General features: G+C 44.1%; 1 protein-coding gene across 3 annotated transcripts in view; it reads left to right on the top strand.

Moving 5' to 3' along the window:
• The window catches only part of LOC119708041 (cat eye syndrome critical region protein 2), a 92,937-nt gene that overhangs the window by 26,723 nt on the left and 38,373 nt on the right, over positions 1 to 27,841 (top strand). For all 3 annotated transcript variants that reach the window (XM_038153872.1, XM_038153873.1, XM_038153875.1), the window contains exon 2: positions 22,528 to 22,622. In XM_038153872.1, coding sequence (XP_038009800.1) covers positions 22,528 to 22,622 — 95 coding nt within the window. The remainder of the gene's footprint in view (positions 1 to 22,527; positions 22,623 to 27,841) is intronic.

A 27,841-nucleotide genomic window follows, 5' to 3' on the forward strand; every position in this document is an offset into this window, starting at 1 on the left:
CAGACCCTTCATGTGCTTCCAGAAAATTTGTCTGTGTGAGTCCTGTCTTCCAATAACCTGCCCTCATCAGCCAACTGCTTCCTCTGGTGTGCCCAAAACGCAGGGCCTTTGAAAGTGGACTTGAAATGAGACTTCATGCTGATTAATAGCATGTAAATACATAGAGTAATTCTTCAGATGGAAGTTAACTTGACTTTTAGCCTTTTCTTTAATTTTAGGCTTCCTGCTTTGCTTGAGAAATTTAAGCACTGCTAATATGACATTGTATTAAGTGGTGTCACTCAACGTAGATAACACATGATTATAACCTAGTTATTAGAAAACACCTGATTTATCTCAATTGTGCCTCTTAATTTATACTGAGAACCATAAAAGCAATAATCAAACCCCCTCAGGTCCTCCCTCCCTCCCGTTGGCAAGCCTATAACTAACCTGTGCTGTGAGAGGATATTTATCAGGGTGCCACAGGGCCCAGAAGTAGTTTCTGTCTCCAATTCACTGACAATTCAGAGGAAGAAGTAGGCAGTGTACTAATTCATTGATATAAAAAAAAATGCTAAAGGAGTACTACTCAAAAGTACAAGAACCTAGAGAGGGATTAAAAGTATGGATAAAGAAATTCAAGTTGGGAAGTTTTATGCTGTCACACATGGGCATAAATAATACAAACCAGAGGTAGTTGTTGGGAACATTCTGGATGTGAGAACAAGCGTGCCATGTGTTGTGACTTTTAGCCAAAACCAGTATTTCATATTTGCTTGAACCTTGCGTTCTTGAAGGCACTTAGAGAACGTGATCCAAGTGTATTCCCAGTTCAGAGAACCAAATTGCACCCAGTATTTATTATAATTTTTAAAACATTGTGAGTCCAATGGGTCATGTTTGTGTTGTTTTAGAGTGAAGCAGATCACGGGATGGATCAAGAGAGGTAGTAAAAGTGTGAGATTTTTCTTCTTAATTGTAGCCTCTGCCCTTTTGTGTAACTTTGTTTCTGGATGTCTTGGTGCAAAAAACACTTATAAAATTGTGGAGAAGTCACAGAGTATCAACCAGAATAACAATATTAGAATGATCCTTTTGGAAAGAAATATTGAAAGGCATGAATATACTGGATATTTACCTCCATCTGTAGGACAGAGACACCAAGAGAGACAAGGAAATCAGATGATTGAAATAATAGGAGAAAGGAGAACAAAAATAATTCTAAACACCAAGAAGTGTTCCTAAGCAGGAATAGGAAGTTCTGCACTTGAAACACTTGAACTAGACAAATACATTGTGTCTGGCAGAGAGTAGCCCACAAATAGTCCTGGGTTAGAAATAGAATTTTAATTTTGTATGCCTTTTTTGTCCCTGAATTTTATGCCAAATAAAGTGGATTGGAAAGCAGGGGATGGTTAATATCATGGGTTCATCTCAGTAGCCAGTACCAGAATTGTTTGAAAAAGTAGGAGAACAGGGACCCTTGAGATGTGTATTCTTTTGGCAGATTCAGGCTAGGTACTGAACAAGTGCCTCGGGATTTATTGGAAAGTCTAAGAAGGAATTAGATGGCACATATACAATGGTTTTGCTGTGCATGTCAGTGCTCTGGAAGTCAGCCAGCTGTGCTCAGAGGTTGGTTTTTGATGGAGATGTTTTCCCTCACCACAGGGAGAAAAGGTTGGCATCTCATTAAATACTGGGTTTTTACACTGATGGTGGATGGCCGTCAGGTTGGTAATCTCACACCCACCTTTCTCTTTGCCTGAGGTGGGCCATGGTACATGACTTCCAGGGCAGAAGTGCAGCCCTCCTCCACTTTGACATCACAGCCATGTCCACTCCAGGTTTGGTCTGTGCACGTTGCAATTCAGCAACAGCTATTCTGCTTTTCAGGCCTTACTCTAATCTGAGTGGATAGGAAAGTGCTGGGAAGACCTGCAAAAAAAGTCTCCCTTTTGATTTGGATGGCAGAGTTGGTGGTAGTAACTGCAGAGTTGATATTTGCTGCCAGCAGTTTTCACAGAAGACTGAATGTTTTAAAGATTTAAAGCTCTGTTTCTCAGCGTTTTTTTCCTGCTGTTCATGTGGTGACTTCAAGCATCTTTTCCTTGAATGTAACTCACACAATGAAGCTAAAATCACGTCTTCCCAGTTTCCTTCCTCTTTCATTTTGAGCTACTTTCATGTACAAACCATCCACCTCCTCAGAGTGAACCCTCTGAGCAGGTTCTGGATGAGGCCACTGGCCCAGCTTGTTCTCATTTCTAGTCCCTGGTATGACTTATATTAGGTATAAGTCATACCTAATATTAGATACCGTGGAAGAAAGAGTAAAATCCTACAAAGACAAGTGAGAAAACTGCAGAATTCTCTTGACTCCAGTTGCTAACACTGTTGATGTTTTGGGTTTTTAATCTCATTAGTATTATTGCTTCAATAAATACCTTGCAGAGAAGAGTTCTGTGGGTTACTTTTGTAAGTGTGGGTGCAGCAATATTTTCTTTCATCACTTCTACATCTATTGTCTATTATTTAGTTGGACGACTCCTTGCTCCTGTCCTATTGGGAGAAAAAGAGGGTGGGAATGGAGAATAAGTGTGTCCAAATGGCTTTCTCTGACTGTTTTATGTTATCATATGGTTGGATTGTTTCACCTCTTACTTGCCGCCCCTTGAACGTAGCCCAGAAATTTGAAAATCATTAGAGTTCCTATTCAGCAGAGTTTTTAATGGACTGTAGGCCGACCAAAGTCATGCTAACAAGGGTTCAATGAGTCTTGAGTTTTGTAATGTGTGTGTTTTGTAACTGCATTCTCAGATGAGCATCTTACTGGGGCTGTAAATTTATGTCAGCTCCTTCTGGGCTTTTAAGTTTCTGAGGTTTTGTTTTGTTACAGAGGCTAATGGGTTGAACGCCACGTTTGAGAGAAAAACTGTGTTTTCCATATTATTCTTTATCTCTCTCTAATACAAGCTCCACATCTGGTTTGTGGTTTTGACGATGACTGGAAACTAAGCAGATGTTTTCCCTGTGCTGTCCACAAGGCCACTTAGATCTTTCTCCAAATGGTTACAATTAATGTGAAACCCATCCGTGTCTACAATTAGTTCAAACTCTCCTTGCCAATTTGCATAACCTTGCACTTGTGTGCAGTAACATTTATTTGCTGTAACTTGGGTGGATGCTTCAGATTCATACTAATAGTTCTTGCTGGTTTTATTTAATTTATAGAGCGGTATCATCAACAACTTTTTCCCCCTATTTCACATTGTATATGCCCCTTTCCAGATCATTTAATATATTAAATGTTGATCATAGTATCCACCCCTGGGACTTCCCCCATTAACCTTCTTGAAAACTGGCCATTTATTCATGCTGTTCGTTTTTCCTAAATTAGCTTTAATCTATTGACAGATGTTTACCTCTCACCCCATGACTAGTTTCCCTAATAGACTGTGGTGATTAATATTACCAAAGGCTGTTTGAAAATTCAAATTAATTATATCTACCAATTTTTCTTTACCTACTGTCTTGGCACTCCTTAAAGAAAACACGGATGTGCCCATTTTTCTCATGGAAGCACCATGCTAATCTGCGCCTGCTGTATGGCATTAATCTAACTTTCATAACTACCCAGTTGAGCCATTTTACCAGGTACTAAAGTAAGGTTTACAAGTGCCTGTAATTCCCAAGCTCACTGTTGCTTTTTATACACAAATCCACGGTATCACCTGCCCTGCAGCTTTGCCACTTCCTATTTAATTTTAATGACCAAGCTGCCAGCAGAACGCCTAACGTGCCGCTTAGCTCTCAACATCGCTTGAAACTCGCGCGGGCGCTACCCGGGCCAGTTTGTTTCCAATTTAAATTAATTTTATGTGACTCCAGGCATCAGTGGCAGGCTGCCCTGGGTTTTTACAGCGCCTCTCTTGAACTGCTCGTTACCGGCGCCCGCCAAGGGCCCCTGCAGGGCTGTGCTCTCCATGCCTTCTATACCCTTCCTATACCTCTCCTATACCCTTCCTATACCTGTTCGGTGTAGCCAGCCCAGCCTCTCGCTGCAGAGATGTTCTTTGAAAAGCTCTTCCAAGTATCTTGACAAACCCTTACCCTCAGACTTCTGGGAAGCTCAACCAGCTCCGTTAACGCTAGAGTTTTTAACTTTTTAATTCAAACAAGCAAGCACTAGAGCATCATTTGAGTATGGTTTTCATGATTTTTGCCTTTAATGTTAGTTAAAGTTGGAATATTTCTGGATCTTGCTGCAATCTGGAGGTTTACAGCCAAATTAAGTCTTTACATTCAAGTCAGTATTTTCTTCTATGTATGTCTGAGCAATTTATGGCTTTAATGTTCATTTGCTTGAATTTGTCTTTAATGTCTTAAGTTACAAAATCGTAATTGTTTCTTCCTGTTTGCAGAATGAACTGTTTCTTTTGACCTGTATTAAAGTGGTTTTGGTTAAAAAATTGAGTTGAAAAATGCACTGCAACTTTTAAAAATTGGTTTGATGATGAAGTTTAGTATTCCATTGTCTTAAATGAGATGCTTAGCACTTACACCTGATTTGGTGCGGTTAGCCAGCTGTTCTGATTTGTTTCCAGTCTTTAGGGGTCTCTGTGGCCCATCTCAGCATCTCACCCTCCCCTGAGGACTCAGGTCTGTGGTCAGGCTGTGGGTAGGTGCTTGGTAGCAGACAGGGGCACTGTGAGATGGGCAGAGATCCACTCCAAGGGCTGATCCACTGCAAAATAACACAGCAAAGGAAATGCAGCCAGATAATCAGTTTAAGGATTAAAACCTCTAAAACCTCCCCATAGCCTGGCCATCAGTGGTGCCCATGGGTGTGAGCAAGCACAGGGGTCGTGCAGGTGGAGGAGCTGGGCAGTGTTGTTCTAAAGTTACCCCTGAAATTTCATCCAGAGTAAAGGGAATAAACAGAAATGAAGCGCGTACTCCTCGTCGCTCGCAGATGGGCTCCACACATGTCAAGGCTCAATTTATCCTATCAGTAAGGTCTATTCTGGGCTCTTCTGTGTTTTCTGCCAGTTCAGTCTGGGAGTTGTTTTACACCTCTTGGCAAATATTTGGTTTGGGAGTTTCTAAGTATAATTTAAGTGATTGATTAAAAGGCAGGGAAAGCTTCAGCTCTTACAGTTAATTTCAAATTTACCATTAGATAAGTTTTAAAGATATCAGTGTATGTTAAGCATTTAAGAGCAAAGCAGAGGATCCAAACAGCCTGCACGGCTGTTCTTGAAGACTTTGTGCTGCTGCTGGTATTTCAAGTTTATATGCGAAGTTTATATTTGCTTTAGTAAAATATACTTAACTGTATATTCAGTTAAGTTAATATTCAAATGATTAAAGGTTTGTATTCCTGAGGGGGGGAAGGGGGTGGGGGGGAATCAGTAGAAAGCATTGAAAACATTAGGCTAAGCATTGATTCTTTATTTCTGAGTACTCAAGTGTATCTTGGATGTAGACAGACACTGCAGTACTTCGTACATGGTACCAAATTATCCTTTTTATCTCTCCTCCTGTTAGTGTCAGGCTGATTCCTTCCTGTAGTTTGCAGCATTGTCCTTCAGAGGCATTGCAAACTTGCCAGCTCCTTAAGCACACTCCCTGCATCTTATATTTTGACTGGCTTGGAAACCTGTTCCCTTCACACCTTCTTGGGTTTAATTTCCCTGAGCTGATTTCCTGCTGTGGAATTCTTTCCCCTGTCCCTGCCGCTGTGGTTTTTCATCCCACGCTGGGAGTGCTGGGTGTTTGCTGTGCTAACTGTGCTTCTTCAGGCCCCACAGTGCATCCTGGATATTTTAAGAATTCGGCCTCACAGCTTTCCTGTGAATTAAGAAAATATTTTCTTGGTTTTGTGGAACAGCAAAGTGAAATGCAGAACGTTGTGAAGGAAGTCTGTGGCTCAGCTGGGGGATGAACTCTGATCTTCACGTGTCTGTCCAGGACCTTGATTACGTGATCATCTCCACTGCTTCATCTCAAATTCATCTGTGGAAGTTGAACCATCGTGTCAAACTGCATTTTTCATCTCTTTTCTCTCGGCTCTGCTTATAGCTTGAGGCACTGGAGGAGAGTGGAGTTTTTACATGTTGGGAGTCTTCTTCAAAACTGTTCTTTTATCCCCTCTTTTTGCCTCCCTTCTTGCATCTCAAGTTGTGTGAAATCAAGTCTCTATTCCCTTCTACATCTGAAATGCAGCTTTCTGTATTCATGCACATACTTGCCATCAAAAGTTTAATCTCTGTCCTCCCTTTTAATGCTGTAACAAGATTTTATTATTTTTTTTTAGGACCCTCACATTTTCCTTCCTCTATGACATTCAACCTTAGACAACCAGTATTTTCTGCATTTAGCATCTAAGTCACGTTCTTTCCTGGTCAAATTTTAGTATCTCCAGCCTGATTCAGCATGGAATAGAAACCCTTTTCTGCCTTGTACACAGAAATGGATGTACAGGGTTGGATCAAAGGTCCCCCTAGCCCAGCATCCTGTCTCATGCTGTACAGCAGATCCCCACAGAAGAGTGTCAGTTCAGGGCAATCAAGCAATGATACTTCCCTAGACTGTGCTTCCAGTCTCTGACTCATTTGCAGCTCAAAAACTTCATTTTGTACTTAACAGCTGTTGATAGATTCCCCCCCCTTCTGTTAACTTGCCTTTCTTCTGTGAACCCATGTACTCTTATAGCATCCATAATATTCCATGGCCAAGAGACAGAAGAATTATTGCTTGTGCAAGAAGTGTCTCCTTTTTGTTGTTTGTGTCCTGATAATTTAATTTGCTGTCTGTCCATTCTTTTTTCAGAAGGCACTACAAGCACTCATTCATTCTCCGTGCCATTTCTGGCTTTTTATTGTTTTGCATAATTGTTTTTTCCTGCAGAAGCTGTTTCATGCATTTAATCACTGTTGTTCTCCTCCAGCTTATCAGTTCTTCTGTGTCTTCTTCTTCCCCAAATCTGGGGTCCAAAACCGTGTGCAGTGCTTGTGGTGTAGATTCACTCTGCATTCATACATAGATGTATTGATGTTTTATGTTCCTTTCCTCAGCATGCCCACTATTATTATTTCATTTTTGACAGCTTCCACTAAATTGCTTCTACTTTCAGGGTTCTGCACACTGCTGCCCAAGCTGCATCTCTGCTTCTTGCACTCTTGCTTGTGATCTGGACCCTGACAGTTACTCTTCCTTCACCTGAATTTTCCTTTTCCTGTTTTTTGTGCCTTTTTATGCTCCCGCCATATCTGAAAGGGCTTTTTTCCTCCAGTGTTCCTTCCCACCTTGATCTCTAAATTTCTGTCAAAGAGTCATACTACAAAGCCCTTCAAAAGCATCTGCTCTTTTTTCCTCCCTTATCTAGTCTACCAGCACTGTCAGGCAACTTTCTATTATGCTGGAAATAAAAAATGTCTCTAAGATGTGTGCCAAGCTCACAGAATGTAAATCCACATATGTATATCCAATCCACTCTTCTTTTTTCTTCTTTCCTCTTCACCATCTGTCTTCTAATCTGGTTTCTGTGGGCATTAAGGTATAATTTTACACCAGTCCAGTTAATTCCAAGTTTAGTTCTAGTTTCTACTGTTCAAAAGTGTCTCATGCTAATGGAGCTTAATCTGCCTGCACCATGCACAGCATCTCAAGGAAAGCAGCTCTGATTTTCAGAAGCAATCCAGGAAAGTCTGGGGCCTCCTCTATTCCTGTCTGGGAACTTTTGGATAGAAATCACTCACACGATGCATGTAAATTCTGCCTAATAAGCCTGATGTTCCTTCGCCGGGTTGGACCTGATGTGCAGATGTGCAGCCTGTTTGTGTCCCAGGCACGCTGGATCGCACACAGACGGACTCTGTGGGCAGGGAACACGCACGGCTCAGGCTGGAGACACACCAAGAGCATCCTGGTTGTTGCTTGTGCTGAACACTGGGTCAGCACGTAAGCATTTGTCCAGAGTTGTCCTGGATTAGCAGTGCTGGCCCTGACCAAGGTATTGCAGGGAAACTCTGTTTTTGTAGCAGTATAACCCACAGTTATACTGCTATATGCATCAACATACAGGTGATTTCTGTATGCAATCAACATTGCGGATGATTAAATTGCCCTGATTCCCTCTCTCTGCCCTAAGAGTGTAGAACCTCTTCCAGAAGGGACTTGTGATGGGCTCTGAGCATTTGAAAAGTTGGTTGTTGTGTTCAGTTGCTCCCATAAGGACTTTGGGCCTTGGTCTGTGACAGGGATATACATCACCTTGTGGATGCAGTGATCAAGGAACAGTGCCCTCCTTCCCCTCTCCTCCACAGTTCAGCTGCAGTGTGATTTGGAAGGCCAGCAGCATGTCAGGTCCTCCATCTGTGGAGGTGCTGAGGATATCCTTTAGGCTGCATCATTACATTTACATGTCAAGATTTGATTCACAGAAAAGCCCGGATCTCCAATGTACAGCTCCACACAACCTAATAGTGGGTTGGCAGAAATCTGTTAGCTGAACATTAAGTTCAGTTAAACTAAATCAGAAATTGATTCATGCTGCAATGGCCAGAGGTCTGGCCTGAGAGTTGTTGTGCTCAGTTTTAGTGCTCTGCATTTGGCTTCCTGTGTGATCTTGGGCAAGTCACTTAGCTTGTCTGTGAGAAGCCCACATGGGTGTTGTGAGGTTAAATGCCATAAGGATGCATGAAGTCTTCTTGTGTGTCTATTACTGGGCTCACAGAGAGTTTGAAGATGAAGTTAGCAAAACCAGTTCTTCTTTTTCAGCCCTTTCTGTGTCCCAAATGGTTTCTGTGGTTGGAAAAAACCCCACACTTAAAAGTTGCCATATAACCAAATTTCACAAATCCACTTGCATATGTACCTGAACAAATGATGTCAGCACTTCAGTGATTTCTGCTGAATCTGATGTTATGGCAATATTGGCAGTGTGATCTGCTTCTGCAGTGAGTGTGGCTCAGAGCCATTCTGATGGTAAAAAAGGGACAGAAACAATCAGTAACCCCTGCTGCCAGGCAAAGGAAGGATGAGGGCTGGAGCAGACAAAAGCTTAATCTTTCTCTTTCTCTCTTTTTCTAACAGTTGGAGCTAATCGCTGATAACCAACACTAAAACATCTGAATCATAAATCTGTTCAGCTGCTGTGTGACTCACAACAAACAGAGTACGAACTGTTTGTGCCTTAGCTATTCTCTTCCCTGCTGAGCTCTACCATGAGTTATCTCACATATACCCCCTTCTCGTCGTCTTTGCAGGTTTAAAGCAAAATTCCTGTAACGCTTTTTACATTTTAAGCCGCTGGGGCACTCTTTCCATGCTAGCTCCCTTTTAAGGTAACTTTAGGCAGAAGATGAAATCACAGCAAGGAAGTCCAAAGACCGGGGATGCAGCCTACACACTCATCTTTTTCCCTTCTCCCCCACTCACCCCCCCAAGAGCTGGGACTCCTGCTTCCCACTATTGTCAGAATTAATCCTTTAGTGCTTCTTGCTGCTCTACCTTCCATATAGCCAATAAGCACAGAGTGGCTGAAAGATTGGATCTGTGTCCAAAGGAATGAATAGCAATGGATCACGCTGCTCTAGCTCTTTTGCAAGTGCTGTTAGGAAAATATCATTTGGTTTTGTTTGAAAAATAATTAAGATATCTCAGTTTATACAAAAGTGAGTCTGAACATCTTTGGATTTTTTTTTTCTTTCTTTCTTCTCTTATCAATGGGCTGCTGGGGAAGAGGGGGGAAGGAAATTCCTAACTTTGGACCCCAGCTGGAAATCAATACAAAGATAGTCCTGAATGCTATTCCTTGACTGCTGGCTGTGGATGTGCTCCTGTGTTGACTGAGGCTGCTCACAGTAAATTAATAGGTGAACTTTTTCAACACTTAAATTTGTTTTGGAGGAAAAGGAAGTGACGTTACTTTGTTGTGGTCGCTTAACCGTCTACTGTGCAAAAAACCCTGGAATGAGTAAATTTTGTAGGCTGCAGAGGAGGATGTGATTTTTTTTTTGTTTGTTTGCCTTTTCTTGTTCTATTTTGACTGTGTGGAAATGGTGTGGAGGTTATTGAGTTCAAACGACTTCCTGAGATTTCTGCATGCTAGAAGGGAATGACTTGGGAAACAGTCTGTGGAGTTCCTCTTACTTTATTATATTAGCTAGGCTGAGTCAGAGGAAATGTTGCCAGACATCAACACAGTGGGACTGAGTTCCCTGGGAGTGACCAGGTCAGAGTCACCTGAACTCACGGGCAAGTAGGTTTTTTAAACAGCAGCAGCATGTGAATGCATTGCTCTGAGGGCAGGGGCGGGCAGAAAAGAGCTGTGCTCAGCCTTGGAAGATGTGACTCTGAAATGCTGCAGTGCAGAGCACAAGTAAGGCTCTCCATGCTCTCTTTTAAGGAGCTTTGGAAATCATGGGATTGTTTCATGCTCATATGTTTTGTATGGATTTTATTTAAAAGTTTGAAGGAGGCTACTATAGGGACACTGAAATATGAGGAGTATGTAACTATAACAGTTTGGAAGGGATGGCAGGCACCTGCTGAAAGGAGACTCTAAGCCAGTATTGCTTTTCACAGTGGAGATGCCCGGGATGAATTTGTTAGGAAGGAAAGTAGTGATCCTTGCTCACAGCACTGAATGTTCTGTGTCATCTCACACTTTTGTTATTTTTTTGTATTGTACTTTTGAAATCCTTCATTATTATTTTAATTGAATTTATTTTGTTGTCCTTTGAAGTTGTTTTTAACATTCTTGCAGTGAAATCAGATCCGCGGAGGAAAGCTGTTTGTTGAGTTGTCCAGGCAGCAGCATGGCTTTTCCTTAACTTGAACTTTTCCTAATTTCTCAGTTTTGCTCCTTTTGAGCACCTCCTTTGGACAGTAATGCTGGATAGGATAAGACATGTCCTTCACTACTGAAAAAAAATGTAGTTGATAAAGTTGTGACTCAGGATTCTTGCCCATATGAGGTGCCCAGTGCAAGTGTCCTTTTCTGGTGTCTGGACCTTCTGTCTGGAGAAGTTTGAGCAACCCTGCTTGTATGGAATGGCTAAACATCATCTGCTTGGAGGGGTCTGTGAAGAGTTAAGCTGTATTCAGCCTCATGGGAGGTTTAGGTATTTGTCTCTGCTGTGCACATTGAGAAAGAGCAGAGAATAGTCAAGTGGGTTGCCTGAAGTCATCCAGCCTGGCAGAGCTGGGAATAGGTTTCCTGGCTCACAGTACTGTACTTTAAACCAGTTTTTTGAAAAGGATAATCTGTATGTTCAAAGAAGGCTTTATAAAGCTCCCATTAACCCCGGTGCCATACCTAGCGAGGAATCTAATTTATGTTCTGGCAAATGAAAGCAGTTTCAGAGACCTTGGTGCTGCAGGTCACTGTCAGACCTTCAAGGTTCGTTGCCACCAGTTTAATTTTTCTCCTGGTTGGATTCGACTCTGCTGTTCCTGAGAAAGGAGGAGCAAAATTTGCTCCCGAGGAAAGATTTCCAGAGACACCCAGCTGTGGCTAACTGAGAACAAGGTCCATGCAAGGGTTTTTGCTCTGCTATGCATTTTAATGCATAGAATGTCTAATGTTCCCATTCCTTCCTTGAAAGAAAGGGAGACCTTCTGGCAAAGCTGTCTCTTTTTTATTGCATTTTATCACTTAGTCAGGATCTCAAGATCTGAATTCCAGTAGCCAGTGACTGGAAATGTCCTTTCAAACTAAAATGTTGAACTTTGGAGTTTACCCCTGAGTCCTCAAGCCACCTTATCTGAACAGCAGGGGAGATTTTTTTCCAGTTTTCTCTTCCGTTATCAAGGTGGAACACAGCATCTGAATGTTAGAGGAGTAGCAGTACATTAACCTCAGCCTTGCTTTTACTCAAAGATTGCAAGTGTTCTACAGGGTTGGCTAAAAATTATCTAACGCTTGGGTGGGGGAGGAGGGAGAGACGGACAGAGATTTAGCTCTCATCACTGTGAATGCATGAAGTGAGAATAAAAGCCAGGCCTTTGCTGATCCCATGCCCTACTAATAACACTTTTACAAGCTGGTTATATAATTATCTGTTATTGCGAGCTTTTCCCCCCCACTTCAGGCAGATCAGCTATTTCATCCAAGCAAAGTGTTTTGTGCAGATTTTTGGGTAATCCAGTGTCATCAGTTCTGCACTGAATTGCAGAAACAAAGCTGGCTATTACAGTTTATGAGATGCAACAGACTTTTGGGTCAGTTTTTTTGTTTGTTTTTAAGTATAATGAAACAAGTCTGGGGATTTTTTCCTTTGTTTCATATTCTGGATGTCAGGAAAATTTGGAAGAAAAAGGTACTCCAATTAATGTCTGTAGAATAAGTATTATAGCAATAGAGCTGGTTTCCTCTGTGTCTGGGCAATAGTTTGCTGCCCTTCTCTCAAATTACGACTCTTTTTATAATATGTGTTTTAACAGTGTAGTTAGCATTAACATTTATGAACATCATAATAATAATAATTATTTGCTGTTTCTGGCAGATATAACTATTATTGTTTAAATAGCCAAGTGTTTGTAGCAATCTGCAAATTTATTGGCTATAAAGACAGCTTTAAATTAAGCTGGAGAAGAATTCCTACATGGCGTGTGTGTTGAAGAAGATTTTTATCCCGTGCTCTGGAAGGAGAGCCACAAGCACTCCATCACCTTTTTTATGGAGCAGCCCTGCCAGATGTGGAGTAAAGCGCAGAGCACGACTCCTAAGCACGCAAAGGGCTCTGTGCTGTTTCCCTTGGCAAACACACGTGTGAGCCAAGCTCCTTCCAGATGGGAGTGGAAGTGGATGGTGGTTCATGGTCACCTCGGGCCATGGGGAGGAGGATGTTGGGTTGCTCGCAGTGTGTTGCAAGAAGCAGCTCCTGAGTTTTTGCACTTTACTCCAACTCAAAACCCGGGGACTGCCAGCTTTTTGCTTTGTTTTCTGGAGCACCTCCTTCTTCCCTCTGCCTTTGCCCAGCTCTGGGGAAGGGAATGGGAATTCCCATGGGACTCCTGGCTGCTCCTAGCCCCAAGAGCAGTCACAGGCAGCCCTGTTGGGTCCTGTTTGGGCTTTCATTAGGGCAGCGCCCCTTGTTCCACAGGACATTCAAGCAAGCTCTGGATGGGGAGGGTGTAATAGCCAGCAGTTGCTGGGATGGAGGCTTTGAGCCCAACCAGGCTCTAAAAGCTATGGCAGGGTGGTCTTTCCAACGTATCCAATGAAATACAGATCTTTTTGGACAGGGCTGGAGATAGGGTGTGAATTGGGAGAGATAAGTTCTTGTATTTATTTTGACATTGGATCCTGCAGTGACATGCCTTAGGAAGCCAGCTCTGTGTGACTCGCATTCCAATATTCAACTGCCTGGAAACACCATTTCCTATTTCAAGCCTATCCCTTAGTGCATATACATCTCATTAAGGTCGTAGCATCTGTCTTTGTTGTAATAATTTTTCAAAATTGTATAAAAGCCATTAATTTTTATATTGAAGTATGTCTGGACTGCATAAGCATGGAATAAGTTCAGAAAGTCTGATAGATATCCAAGATGATGCTTTTGGCAATCCAGAGGAGAACAGACATAGATCTAAGAGTATGGAAAAGACCCATTAGCTCTAGTTCTAGCAACTGTTATGCCACGTGTTTTTAAAACTTATTCTTGGGCTTGAGACTAAGCCTGTTGCAAAGAAGCAGCTCACACATCTGAGTAGCTGCCTGGCTGCCTCATCAGGGTTGATAGCAGTAGGCAGCTATCTCATTCTTTTTCAAATCCTTCTTTGCTAAATTATTATGAGAAAAAAATGGTGCTGGAACTTGGAAAGGTGGAACTCAACCACCTTTCATCTTGGCAGTGGCAGAAACACGTGTGGCAGAAACACCTGTGTGTGGCTGCTGGCTCCCTGTCTCTCAGTGGCTTTCCTTTTGTCCCAGCCGGAGCAAGGAAGAGTTTTCAGTGCTGGCAGCACTTCCAGGCCACCCTCCCCACTGAGCCCCAGGCAGGGTTTGTTTGTGGTGTGTATGCTCTGGGCTGCACTCTGCACAGCATCCAAGGAGAGGCAGAAGAATGGCTGGCTGTGGAGATCAGAATAAAGGGAAAAAGCAAGCCTTTCCAGCCTGTTTCTACCTGAATGTGTTTTACTGCTTCACCCTGCTTTTTCAGACAGTGGTGAGCGAGGACCTGTCTTCCTCTGTCATTGTTTTTGTTTGAGGGGCAGAAGGGATGTGGGGAAATCACCTGACTCCTTAAGGGATGATCTGGACTTTCTGTTTATCTCCAGGCTCGTGGAGATAAGTTGTTTCATGGCTTGCATATCACCTGGCAGCTAATAACATCCTGGAGGGGGGAGCAATGTAAATGCCAGAGGAGCAGCACTGGTTGCTGTACAGGAGAAGTTTTGTGGGGAGTTTTGCAAACCAGCTGCATAGTTTGAAATCCCTGGTGCCTCATAATGGCAGGGAGTAAATCCCCTGAGAGTTTTGGCCAGTGCAGGAACTACAAAAGTGGATGTTGCTTAGACAGACCAGTCCAGCTGTATCAAAAGCAGTAAAAATTCCCTTAAAAAATTATTTTCCCAGTAAGTTTTGAAATCTTTGCAGAAACTTTAGCCAAGCAATCCATTCCAGATTTTGGCACTCATCCTTCCCCTTCCCGGTGCTCATGCTGAGCAGATGAGTGCAATGGCCAGACCTAAAATGAAGAGCATCTACAGTCTGATCTCATCCTCCCTTGCTGCCTTTGGCTGGAGAGGAGGAGGAGCTTTGAAATCGGATTATTACTTCGAGCCTCTTGGCTTTGGAGCTACAGACTGTTCCCCACGTTGCCAATGGGCTTAAGAGCTTAGCAGAACTCCCACTAGGTACCCAGGAAGCCTCTTACCACAGGAGATGGTGACACGGCAGGATCAGCTGTTCTTTATTTATCGAGCAGCTGAATTGTCTGGGGAGGGACCATCGTTAACCCGCTGCTATTGTTTCCAGAAACAGCATCAAAACAGGTAGAGCTGGTGCTGTTTCCCACCAACAGGACTGTGCTCCCAAAGTGCCCTGTAAAACACTTGCTACAATTTTTAGTCTTTAACTGCTGGTAGTACTTAGCCCATAAATGAGAATGTTAAATTCAGCATCTGTGGAGAGAAAGAGTTTGGGTTTGTTTTGGTTGGGTTTTACCAGCAAGGTACTGCTGGCATGGGACTGCCAGAGCTTAGTGATGTATAATCTGTACAGTATTTTGGGTTAGTTTCAGAATGGTGCCAATCTCTAGGTGCCTGCTCACCACTTTTCTCACCCTGTCTTCCGAGGGGAAAAAAACAAAACCAGAATCCTAAACCAGGCCAGCGAGTAGTGATCTGAATAATTCTGATACTCCATACAAGCACAGCTATTGGGAGAGGGCTTTTCTAGGCAATAATAAATGATACCTTCATGTCTGAGAGGGAGGCAAACAGGATGCAATTCTAACAGACTGTGTTTCCCCTCACTCTGTTGTGTTTGGAGGCTATTTTCAGCTGGAGGAGTTGAACTTGTGGCTTGGGCAATAGTAGTCTGTCACTTTGGGATTGGGGGGAAGATGGCAGTGTTTTGTTTTGTTTGTTTTTTAAAACCACAGTGCCAATACTTTTCCCATAAAGGCATAGATCTCTGATTAGAAATTTAGGCAGACTGGTGATAGGCTTGCTTTTCTTATTTGCCCTTCCCAGGCCTCTTGAAAGTCTTCCATGGGGTCTGCAAGAGGTCTGCAAACCCGAGGCTGGAGGTTGAAATTTGCTGTGAAGCCAGCTCAGTGCCCAGTGCGATGCTTGCCTCTCAGCCAGCATAACTGGCTTATGGTAAATGGCATAGATTATCTGCACTGAAGGAAGAGGGGATTATTTTGAAAGGGAGAAATTATCCTTTGGAGGGAAATAGCATGATCTCCAAAGGCTTTGGCTGCTCGTAAAACTGCAGAAAAAGAAAGATTATTGCAGTGGCATCAAGTGTCAAGCCTTATGGCTTCTCTGTTAGCCCCACCATTGAGCGATGCATACCCATGTGTGGATGCTGGGGCTTGTGTCAGCTGGGCCGTGTAAAATTGCTCTGCATGTGGGTGTGTGCCTCCCCTTTCTTCACAGGTGCTACAAGGTTTTACTGAATGGTCTTGAAATGCTTTGATGCTCTGGATGCTCTGCAACTGCTTTAGAGGCATAAAGTACTAATATCTAACTACTAAACAGAAACTAATCACTTGTTACTTCAGAGCTTCAGATGCACCCTGTCCATCTGAAAAGGTTCTTTGCCAGGAGCAAGAAACGGAATGAGTAGTAGTTTTACATCTTTAAAGTGATGACAATGCATACATTCATAACAAATGTAGTTCTCAAATCATTGCACCGCAGGCAAGATGAGCTAGGAGGAGAAGAAGGCATTATTAGCACTGGTAGATGGCTGTGGGGCATGAGGGAGACTGGATTGATCAGTCTGAAATCTCTTTTCAGTACAGTTTTTAGCCACCCAACGTGAGTGAGCTGCTCGTTTGTGTTTGTATTGCACAGCAGTGAAAAATTCCACTTGGAGAGCAAGGAGCAGCACTCTGTGCAAATAGGGGAGGGTTCCTGTCCCAAGGGAGAGATCAGGCAGCAGGTTAGTGTGGATGGAGAACTCCAACTCTTCTGGCAAGTGGGATAGATGGCACATAGAGAGGACGGTGGTCTCAGAGTTTTAATCCTGATAGAGGGGGTAAAGGAAAGCACAATGTAAGTTTGCCTATAAACCAAGTCAAGAAAATTCTAGCCTGACCAAAACGTCCACTGGCATGGCAAAGAGTTTGCATTTGCAAACCTGCTTAGGCTGAGCTGAGCAGAATTCAGTGTCTGTTGCATCCCCTTTCATAGCTGGAGGGAGCTGCTGGAGGAGAGGATGGCTGACATTACCCCTTGTGCTGCTGGCACCAGCGGGGAGCATGTGGGATCTGTACTTTGCAAACAGCCATACCGTGGAGGCAGTGTGACAAATTCTCCCTGGCTTTCTGTTTATAGCCAATCTCCCTCATACAAAGCTGTCATCTCACACCTCAGCCTAGCCCTGGAGTAACATTATGCTCCTATTTTACAACATGTTTGAAATAGCCTTCAAAGTCTGCTCTCAGAAAGTCGAGGAAGGTATACATTTCAGAAGGCACCGACAGACATTGAGGGGGAGCCTGAAGAAACAGGAAAAGGGAATACCTTTTCTGCTCTTTCTTTGTCCCCCTCCCCAAATGATAGCTCCCTTCTGACAGGACAGCTTTTTCCTCCCTCAGGTATTTGCCCTTCATCCCTTGACCTCACAGAAACTCCAGAACAGAGGCTCAGAGAGGAGCTGGGACCACGGTGGTAATGAGTGTCATTAACCCCTTCACCTCACACCCCAAAGCTGCTGTAGAAGGCCAGCTTGGCTCCCTCTGAGCTTGTGGTCCTGAGGGTGAGGTGAAGATGATGGCTGCTGACTTCATCCCCACTGCCAGGAGCACAGGGAGGGCATTTCAGCACCCATTTTCCTTGCTGTGGAAAGGCAGAGTGAAAAGATTGGGGATCCTTTTAGCTTAGGAAACCTTAAAGCCCTGGAGGATCATGGGGAGAGAGAGGGCAGTATGCCGGCTCCTGCAGGACTCTGGGGAAGGTGGGAGAGGTGCATCCAGCTGCCCACTTGGATAACACATGGTGTTTCCAGCAGCCACTTAAGATGGCACGTCTGGGAGACTCCACCAGGACCAGGAGCCATAACTTCTTTCTGAATTGATGGCAGCCAGCTAAACCCACTGCTGTTTGTCCTTGTAAGGTACCCTGGCCCTAGGAACACCCCTAATGCCCTGCAGTGCCCTCCTGACTTGTCGTGCAGAGCACTCTCAGTAGGCTTCATATTTTGGAAACTATTTCCATATGATGGCAGGGGTCCCGGGCAGGGAGAGCACAGCACTGGGCTGCAGGCATCGTGCTGGGTAGGGGCTTGGTTCCCTCAGGCATTCTGAGAAGGTGCTGGGGGCTGAGCACGCTGACTTTACACCAGCAGGGATAAATGGTGCTTCTTGGAAGCATTTCAGGCCTGCACTTGACTTTCTATCTTCCTGCCCAATCCCAGTGCCCCGTGGCATGAGCTTGCCAAACTTTTGCCCAGATGCCTGTTGCCATTCATTATCTGTGAGGGGAAAGGAACATCCTGACTTGATCCATTGATGGCATTGAAATTTCAGAGCATGGGCTGGGGCTGGCTCAGCACGTCCCGCTGGTAGCTTTTGGTGATCTCCTAAAGCCTGTTGAGTCACTTTGGAGCATTGCAATGGAAAGCTGATAACAGCAGCTGTATGGAAATAGAGCTGAAGGGATTGGGGTTTTTAAACTGATGGCTAACTTGGACAAGGCTTAGCTGTGCTTAAACTCGTTATGTCCATCACATTCAGCTATAGATGATTCAGCTCCAGCACAGAAGAATCATTTAAACTGTAGTCCTGTACCTCAGCACCCAGCCTGCTCACACTGGGCCCTTGCAGGTTTGGAGGAGTCTCTCTTCTGAAACGAAAGCCCCGGGCTTTGTGAGGCCGCCCTTTGCACAGTCAGCTTGCTGGAGCAGGAGCTGGAGGCTGGCTGGCTGCTTTCCACAGCTCAAAAAGAAGCGTGTGCAGCAGCCCCGTGGTCACCCCATGCCGGCTTGGTGACAGTGGCGTCGCTCTTGTGGGCTCATTTGTTTACTTTCATCACGAAGGTTGACCGGCCTCCCTCTCAAAAATCCGGGCAGATACCAAAAAGGCATCCAAAGCAGTGATTGTTTCAGCCCCCAGCTGGTGGGGTTAACCATCCCTGGCCCGGTGTGGTGTGTGGGGTACCCAGCTCCTCTGTCCCAGCCCTCTCTCCCAGGGAGTGGGGACGGACGGGCTGGTGCCTCTTGCCGCCCTGCTGGCCCCGCTTTGGGCCACTGCTCCTCCTGGGAGAGGTGGTCACCCTTGCTCCCACCCTTGCTCTGGCAATTGCCTCTTCCCAACAGTCCTTGCCTGACTCAGGGGGGATTTAGTACCGGGCTGGGGGGAGGGAAAGACGTTAAACAGGCTTTTCCCTAATGAGGTGTGACGCCAGCTGGAGAGGGGGAGAATCCTGCTTTTCTCCTGTCTGTTGCTCTCTCCAGCTAGAGGAGGAGGAGATGTGTGTCCCCCCCTCTTCCTCTGCTGATTTGCTGCCTCTTCTGTTTCCTTTCTGTGCTGTCCCCAAAGCGTTTTGGCAAGGTTCAGATTTCTGTGCTCACAGCTCAGTGCTCAAAGAGAAAAGAGGAAAAACAAAAGGATTGGAGGCGTGGGGAGGATGGTGGCGGGGAGGAAGCTGAGCTGCTCGTCCTGGCCAGGCTGGAGGAGTGTGGGGATGGGTGACCGAGGCAAGGTTTGCCCTTAGGACCAGGGCGGGTTAGTGGCTTCTTTCTCCTGAGAGTCCCTGGCATCAATTCCTCTCCCTCTGTTTGGATGTGCTGCTTGAGCAGTGTGCTGCTTTGCTGGCTGTCCCTTGTTGGAGGGAGAAGGCTGGAAAAATCCTCCTGCTAAATGTGGGCTGAAGCATTAGGTGAAATCCTGAAGGGATACTAACTCTTTGTTTGTGTTCCTGAGATGTTCAGATTTGCATCACATCCTCCTAGTGTGTGTCTGTCATTCCCACAGCACTCTGAGTGTGTAGGAAGAGTCTAGAATTTAGGTGTTTTGGGACCAGAAGCTGGAGAATCCAGTGGGATAGAAAATAATGACATTCAGATAAACAGGGTTGATGGACCCAGCCCTGGGTTCATTGTTCAATCCCTGTGTTCATTCATCAGGTTCCTCTCACTGCTCTTACTCTTCTGTCACAAGCAGCAATAGTTGAAGTTTAGACAGAAACATTACAGGACAATGTCAGGAACTTTTTTCCAAGACAAATAATCACAGTAATACTTGGACTGTGCCTTTACTGTCATATTCTGGCACTGAGTGCTGCTGTTGGCAGGGAGCAGAAGATCAGGATGGGCTCCAAGGAAGCACCCATGGCATTGGGGAGCATGGGGCATGTGTCTTTCTACAGAAGCACTGACAGCCTCACCTGCCAGGGATGGACCTTCATTGGCCCCATGCTGTGTGTGCTGATGAATCTTGGCTTGTTCCAGAGCCCCTTAACCCAGCATGGCACTGGGACTCTGCTCCCAGCCCCACATTGGTCTGCATGCCCAGACCCCCCTTTATCCCATGGCTGTGAGATCCGTCTGGGTCGGGTCCCCAAAATTTATGCTACACCTGCCATGGAGACAAGGACAGGGAGCACCCTCCTGGGAGGGAGGAAGCAGGAGGAGAGGTGGGGGGAACTGCCCATCCAGGTGTTTTAGTCCCTGTCCAGAAGATGGCATCTTGCCCAGTGCCCCAAGAATGCCCCCCTGCTCCTGGGGGGACCTGCCAACTCCAAAAATGTAAAGGTCACTCTGGGGCCTGGAAAACAATGGCTGCAGAGAGGGGCTATCTGAGGCAGTTGTGGCCACTGCTCAAGGAGTGTTAGTCAAACAGCAGGCTGAAAAGGCTCACGGGAAGCAGTTTAAATATTCCTTCATACAAAAGGTTGTCACATCCTAGCAGGGGCAGACTGCTGACTGACAGCTTTAATGAACAAGTGGATGTGGATGAGGGAGAGGCTGAATGCAGGGAGGCATCCTGGAGACTTACTTTCCCCCTGCCCATCATTCTGGGTTCTGACATGTCATTTTTCACAAGCTGCAGGTTTATTGTGGTAAGTGGTAACACACCTGGGATGGTTTAGCATATCATGTGCTTTAGGTGCTCCCTGCTCCCCTCTCCTCCAGGGATATTTATAGAAGGCATATGTCCACTAAAATATTTTACAAATAAAGTAAGTCAACACTTCTAAAATACTAGGCACTTATCAGGTAGTAAGCAGGGCCAGGAGCAGGACTCAGTCCCTGTGGGTCCCTTCCAGCTCGGGACATTCCATGATTGTCAGTGAATTCACTCAGTAATTACTCTTTATATAACGTGATTACTATTTATACAACAATAATATCACTCTGTCCAAGGGATGGCAAGCAGCAACTGCAGATTTTGTGTTAACTTGTCATTAAGCAGGGTGATCATCTAGAGGCAGGGAACAGAGATTCCTGGTCCTTTCCCTATCTGTGGCAGGCACATCAGGCTTTGGCTGCACGCTGCCCTTTCCTTACCTCCAGTTCCCACGTGGAATAGATGTGTTTAGTACATTCTTCACGGGGCAGGTGTCAGGCTTCCGCTCCTCAAGCACTTTGCATGTTGCACCAAGAGGTAAATAAGAGCAGAGTTGGTAATGAAAAGATGCCATTAATATATTTCCAATAAAAACTACAAGCAGCGTTTAAGCTGCAATCTGTTATCAATAATTTTATTACTGCAGTTACTGCGGTCTAATAAAAAAAGCACTTTCTCTTCTTTATTGGTTAAGTGCCAAAACGTTTATCCTTTATTCTCTGGCCATTAACCTTTATTCTGTAGCCATTAGCTTAGCTATTTGTGTAACAGTCTGTTGAGTAACATTCAAGTAGGAATTTGTATTCAATCCATTATTTACTCTGAAACCCAAAAAGAATAGCTTCTTCTGCCTATATTGTTTATCCATATTAAGTCTTGTTAAATGCTGTATGGTAGTGATGATAAGTCTTAGAGAAAGTGGATCTGTGAATAATTTTCTGGCATACAAATAAAACTGTAATTAACCAAATGATATTTGGAAAACAAAGCTTGAAACTGCTAGCTGAAAAAAATATGTTTCTCACAATACATGCAAAATTCATCATAACTAAGTTTCAGGAGTTTATCCTTTTTGTGGATCAATTTCTGCATCACATCTTTGTGAACTCTGCTGTGCTAGAATACCCATGATATTCTCCGTCAAGAATTGAGATTTTGGGCCACAAAGTCTGACATCCCTCCTTCCTTTCTCTCTTACTGGAGTTGGGGAAAAAAAGGAGCTGAATAAGAAATAAGTCAAATAATCAAAATGCCTGCTTTTCTTTGAGGCATTTGCTTGCTAGCTTTCAGCCATTTCTGGCAATCCATCTGAAGCTGCTACTTCTGGGTTGTAAGTGGCTTTTAGTGCCCTGCCTTCTGAGCACATCTTTTAAATTGAGCTCACCAGCCTCAGTGAATGGAGGTAAAGCAGAAGAATGAAACTGTTGATTCCTGACCATCAGGTGAACACGGGAGAAATCATGCCTTTCTCATTAGGCTGTAGTGTGTCTCAACCTCACTGAACCCTGTTTTTCTGCGTCCAGACAAAAGCATTAGTCTTCTGGCTGGAGAGTGACATTCAGTAAAAACCTTTCAAGGTCTTCCCATAAACTCTTGCAATGAAGAGGTAGTAGAAGCAGTATTTTTAATGATGAGGAAGGTCAGTTTACCCCACGTGCGCTTTGCTGCTGTACACACACATGAGGCTGTTTGGGTCTTTTTGGTCCAGATGAGCTAGCAGGAAATTTTAAGGAATTAGTTTAATGGTTGGAATTTTTTTTTTTCTTCTCTCCTTTCTGCTCATTAGGAACTGGAAGCTGCTCTTCACGGGGATGATGTGGAGTTTATCAGCGACCTGATCGCTTGCCTTCTTCAAGGTTGCTATCAGCGCAGAGACATCACGTGAGTCACCTCTCTCTATGGCTTGGGCTCTTTGCGAGGGGAGCTAATTAACACGGTGGCGGGATGTTTCACGGCTTTGGAGTGATGACATGGCCCTGATCAGCAGCCACCAGCAATCAGGCCAGATGCTTCACAGAGTGAAAGGGAATTCGAGTTCTCTTGGGTTGAGTTGTTGGCTTTTAATTGTACAGAGCCGTTAAGCAAACTCCTTTGTTCAGATGCCGTGCTTTTGATGCTCTGCTGTAGCACACGGTGAACATTCACATCTGCTGTTATGCTCTGCACTCTGTTTGGTCAAATTAGTGATATTAAGTCATCACATATGTTTTCAACGTTTGTATGTATTGCGTAGCATAAAACTTGCTGCTCTGCCCACACCTCACCAGCGTGAAAGATCCCATTTGCTTTACATAGGGCCAACAATGATTATTTTCTTAGAAATAAAAGTATTGGAATCACTTCAGCTGCAGGATGTTAGAAAGTGATTTGACACGTTCTCTTGAGGTTTTGACATCCAGAGACACTTTGTCAGTGTCCACTAAAGCAGCCTCCCAAATGGAGACATCTGCAGAGCATCATTCTTTAGAGGACTGCCACTCGCACAGCAAAATGTGCTTCCAGTGATAGCAAAGGCTTGTTGCAGTGTGTTTTATTTGTTCTTTTGTGAATCATGTTAATAGCAAAGCATAATTGTGGGGACAAAGACAGCTTGGCAACACATGCAGTTGCTTGGAAGCAGTCCTGCTCCCTCAGATCCCCCTGTTGTGGAGAGGCTTAGGCTGGTGCATAGGCAGAACCATAGGTGCTTGTATTGAAAGCTCTATTTCTGATTGACTGATTATGTTCAACAAAATCTATATAGTTGATTTATATATGCATATGCCACTTAATTAAGTTCTCTTTCATTGCTGCATAGACATTCAGCATCAGTGGGTATCAGGAGCTGAACCAGGCAGCTGCACTGCTTTTACTATCTCCAAAATGATTGATTGTAAAGGGTCTGCAGTCATGTGTATCATCTTCTTCATCAAAATAGCCACAGAGCAATATATACCTGCTTGTAAACATGCAGCAAGTTTATTTCTTCATACCAAAGCCATCAGAATGTAGAGGCTTAAGTATTTTGCCCACCTGAACCAGTTTAACCCTTATAGCAGCAGTGGAAGATTTGTCTTTGATAAAATTAATGAATTTTGTGAGGTTCTCCAAAACTCTCCAGATCTAAGAGAGTCCACTGAGTGATTGCACTGTGTAATTGCCTCCCCATTTGCAACTCTTTTGACTAAGAAAATTCAGGGATGAATCATGGGTGAGTCCTTGGACGCTGGCAAGTTGTCTGTCTGTCTGTCTGTAACCCAAACACACCAACAAACAAAACACACAACCAAACTCCCAAACAGAGGTGCTGGGGAAAGCCTGAGGTGCCTGAAGGAGAAACCAGCTGTACCATTTCTGCAGCCTCCTGTAGAAGAGGAAGGGTTACCCTGTGAGCATGGGGATAATGAGGAAAGAAATTTTTGCAGAGGAGATGGCGAAGAGGGCACAACAGGAGCGGTGTGGTGGGAATGGCTTCAGGGATATATCAGGAAAACTGCCAGGATGTTAAAGAGCTGAGCTCTGAAGCACTGCAGAGGAAGCAGTGGGGGAGGCTACCTGGAAACAAGAGGGAAAGATGCTGTATTCAGAGGGATGTCGTGAAGGAAGAAGCATTAAGATGTAGTCTAAATATGAAAATCTGAAGATAAATAAGAATAAAAGGGATGGCTTGGATATACTTCTCAGAAACAAACTTGCCACACTGTTTCACACTTAAAACCAGCTGTGAAATCCAAAAGCCTAAAATTCTCCATGTTCCTTACACGTTTCCTTGCAACACCTTTTTTCCCCTCTAACCGCAGTTCAGGAGGCATAGGCCTTGGCTGATGCACAGCTTCCCTCCTGTACCTTGTTTTTCCGCAGTTAGTGGTAGGAAGCTGAGCCTCTAATTGATATTTTGAGTGCTCAGCAGACAAAGCCATGCAAACGTGGCACAGGATTTGTGTGGGGTTCAGACTGGGATTTTCACAGTGGCCCAGGACTCCATTCTTCTCTGCTGTGGACAGATAAGAGGTATCAGTCTTGGGTGGGAAAAATCAGCAGTGTCACAGATCATCCTGCTGGTGTTACTGCAGCATCTCTCCAGGCATTTGTGCCCTGCATCCTGGTGCTGAGGCTGTGAGCTGTTACTCTCAAGGCTGTAAATTTCTGTTCCTTGTTGCACCTCAGAGAGGGAGGCAGGAGTTTGTTCTCATTCCTGCTCTCGGGCTGGGGCACTGCAGCTCAAGCACGGGATGCTTCATAAAACCTCAGTTTTCCTACCTCTCCGAGGGGTTTTGAGGTTTAATTAGTTTTGTGTCGGGTCTTACATCTTTGATGGCCAAAATGTTATCTGCCTATGCTTTCTCACAGTCTGTCTGGGAGCAGCTTGCAGTTCTTGTCACATCTGTTTTGACGGTGCACAGGACTGGGCTGCCTGGCTTTAATCATGCATCATAGAGGGGTATAAAACTGTCACATACCTTTGCTAATTATAATGTGCTCTCAAGTAATTTTGGAAGTGGCTGAGAGCCCTTCTAATGCTCAATTTAACATGCTGTAGTTTGATTTGCTTTCCATTCTTTGAAAAAAAAAGAGATTATTACTTTTGTAGGCTTCTATGATCCTTGGTTTTGAAGTAGAGCAACTTTGCCTTGATTTTGATATTATTTATGACAGACTTTTTAACAAAAAAAAAAAAAAGAAAAAGAATCACATACAAGAGAGACTGCTTTTTACCCTGCTTGATGTCTAAGGAGCGTTGTCTGGTAACATAGGACTTTCTTTGAGTTATGGATATCTGTGTTTAACTACAGAGACTACTTAATGGGATGCTACGTGATCTTCTCCAAAGTCTTATTTATCATAACCTATCATAGCTGTTAGGAACACTCCATTGACCCGGTTCTTGCTGTGTTAAGTACTGTAGAAGTACAGAACAAAAACCAGTTGCTGCATTTCTGCATCTTTAGCAACGACCCTGTAGCTGTCTTTGCTTGGCACCAGGTAGTTTGAGCACTTGGCCAGGACAGTTTCCCTGTTGCTCTCCTATTTTTACTCTGAGCCAAAATACTTGTGTGTCATGATCTGCAGCTTTTGTTGTTTTATAAATACCCCTCACAGTATCCATATACCATCTGTACCATCTGTATGTAACCACTGTGGGTGCAATAGGTATCCAAGGCATGCTTTGGTTTGATGCCAGTGAGATTGCCCACAGGTTTTTCCTGCTCCCAGCTCTTTTGCACAGGTCTTAAAATGTCTGTGTTTTCTTGTAATGGCTTCAAAAGGCAAATGCCCAGAAAAACTCTTATTAGAATTTGGGGGTTGCAAAAAGATAAATAAAAATTAAGCAGTTAAAAAAAAAAAATCCTGGTGCTTGCTTCAGATTCTCTGTGATATAAATTGGGTAGCTGCATAGTCCCTAGGGGCTGCCACTTTAATTCCAGCAGGAAATGTGGCTTGATGACTTGTATGAAGACAGGAAGATCAGAGCTTCAGCTAACGGCAGCGGCCACAGCAGGAGCCTTCTGCAGCTGTTTTTAAGTAAGAAGTGATGGTGTGACATGGATGTGTACACTCAACTAAAATATTCCAGAAAAGCTCCTGCTGTTCAGCTTTTCTTTGGGTGAAACTCATTCTTCAATGTTCTGTTATTGCACTTTTGCTGGTTTTCTCGTGTGATGTCATAAAAAGTTTTAATAAGTTTATCATGTTTCTTGTTGGGAGGCATTTTGTATGCTGCTACTTTGTCTCAAAAAACATCTTTGCTGCTTTTTCTTATGTTTTATTTTTTTGACATGCACAAAGGCCAGAATGTGAGGAGGAAGGAAAACAGTATCTCATGCTTTTTTTTCCCCCCCTATGCCCCATGAGATTCTTTTCTTTTTTTACACCTCAGGGGATTGGTCCATCAGTATAGCTGAAAACTCTCTTTTTGACTTGTGTGCCACCAGAGGGGATTTGCTTCCCTAGAAATCTCAATTGTTTTTTCCTTTTTATTCTTCCCTAATGCACTGGAATTTTTTTCTTCCCAAGGGGATCATTGGTTTTGCACCCACCTTGAGCTCTTTTGGGATCCCTAAACTATCCTTGGAGTCTTTGGCTTGTAGTTAGCACCTTTTTTTTCTGATGGGGATAATAAGAGGATATTCCTTAATTCCCCTTCGTTGCAATTGTTTAAATTATTTCTGTCCTATCCTTAGTGGTGGCATTGAGAAATACTCCCAGTATGGCATCTGAGAGCTGTATTTCCTACTTGCTGAGTTGCCACTCAAGGACACTGTGTCCATTCTGTATATTTTCTAACACTTGTTCTGTAATCACTTATTTGAGCTTTCCTCAGGAAGAGAGAGAAAATCTGCAATTTTCTAACCTACTGAGGAGCAATACCTGTTTCTGAGGACTGTGTTTAATAGCTCTGGATATTTTGCTTCTTCCTTCTGCTTTGTCACTTTTGTCCAACCTTGTCCTTTATTCTGTGCAGACTGTGTCCTTACAGGTGCTTTGGGGGTTACCCCAGGTCTCATATTTTGGTAAAAGAGACCTCAGTAAAATGCTTAACACCTTGAAATCACCCTTGTGCACGTGCCTAGATGAGCTGTGTCCTTCCAGAACTGCTGTTTGTCAGTCTGGTCTGGGGGATGAAGTGGCAGGTCAACAGGAATGGCGAACCAGTGCTGAGATTTCAGTCTCATGGATACTGTGTGAACTGGGCTGTGGGAAGAGCTAAGCCAAGGTACTGAGACTGAGCTGAATGAATTCACCACTTCAGCCCATGCCATAACCTCTGGGGCAGCCAGCCTAAGCTCAGTCACAGCAGACCTGGTGCCCACCACCTTTGGGAGGAATTTTAGCAGCTGGCTCTTGCACCAGTGACCTTGGTTTTAACAACTACTTCCATGCCTGGCCACAAAGCACCTCAGTAACTCAGAGTCATATTCATGAATGCCAAGTGAATATCAACAAGATCAGCATTATTTACAGTCTGACTTTTAACAAGTGCTGCCTTGCATACATCATGGATATTGGTGGATGGCCTCTGGAATCAGCCTGGTATCATCAGCACAGCAGATACTGTGAGGGGGCAAGGGAGATGAAGTGGCTGCGCTGCTCGTCTTGAATCTAATTTTAATATTTATTAT

This window comes from Motacilla alba, chromosome 1A, assembly GCF_015832195.1.
Source record: "Motacilla alba alba isolate MOTALB_02 chromosome 1A, Motacilla_alba_V1.0_pri, whole genome shotgun sequence".
NCBI classification, from domain to species: Eukaryota; Metazoa; Chordata; class Aves; order Passeriformes; family Motacillidae; genus Motacilla; species Motacilla alba.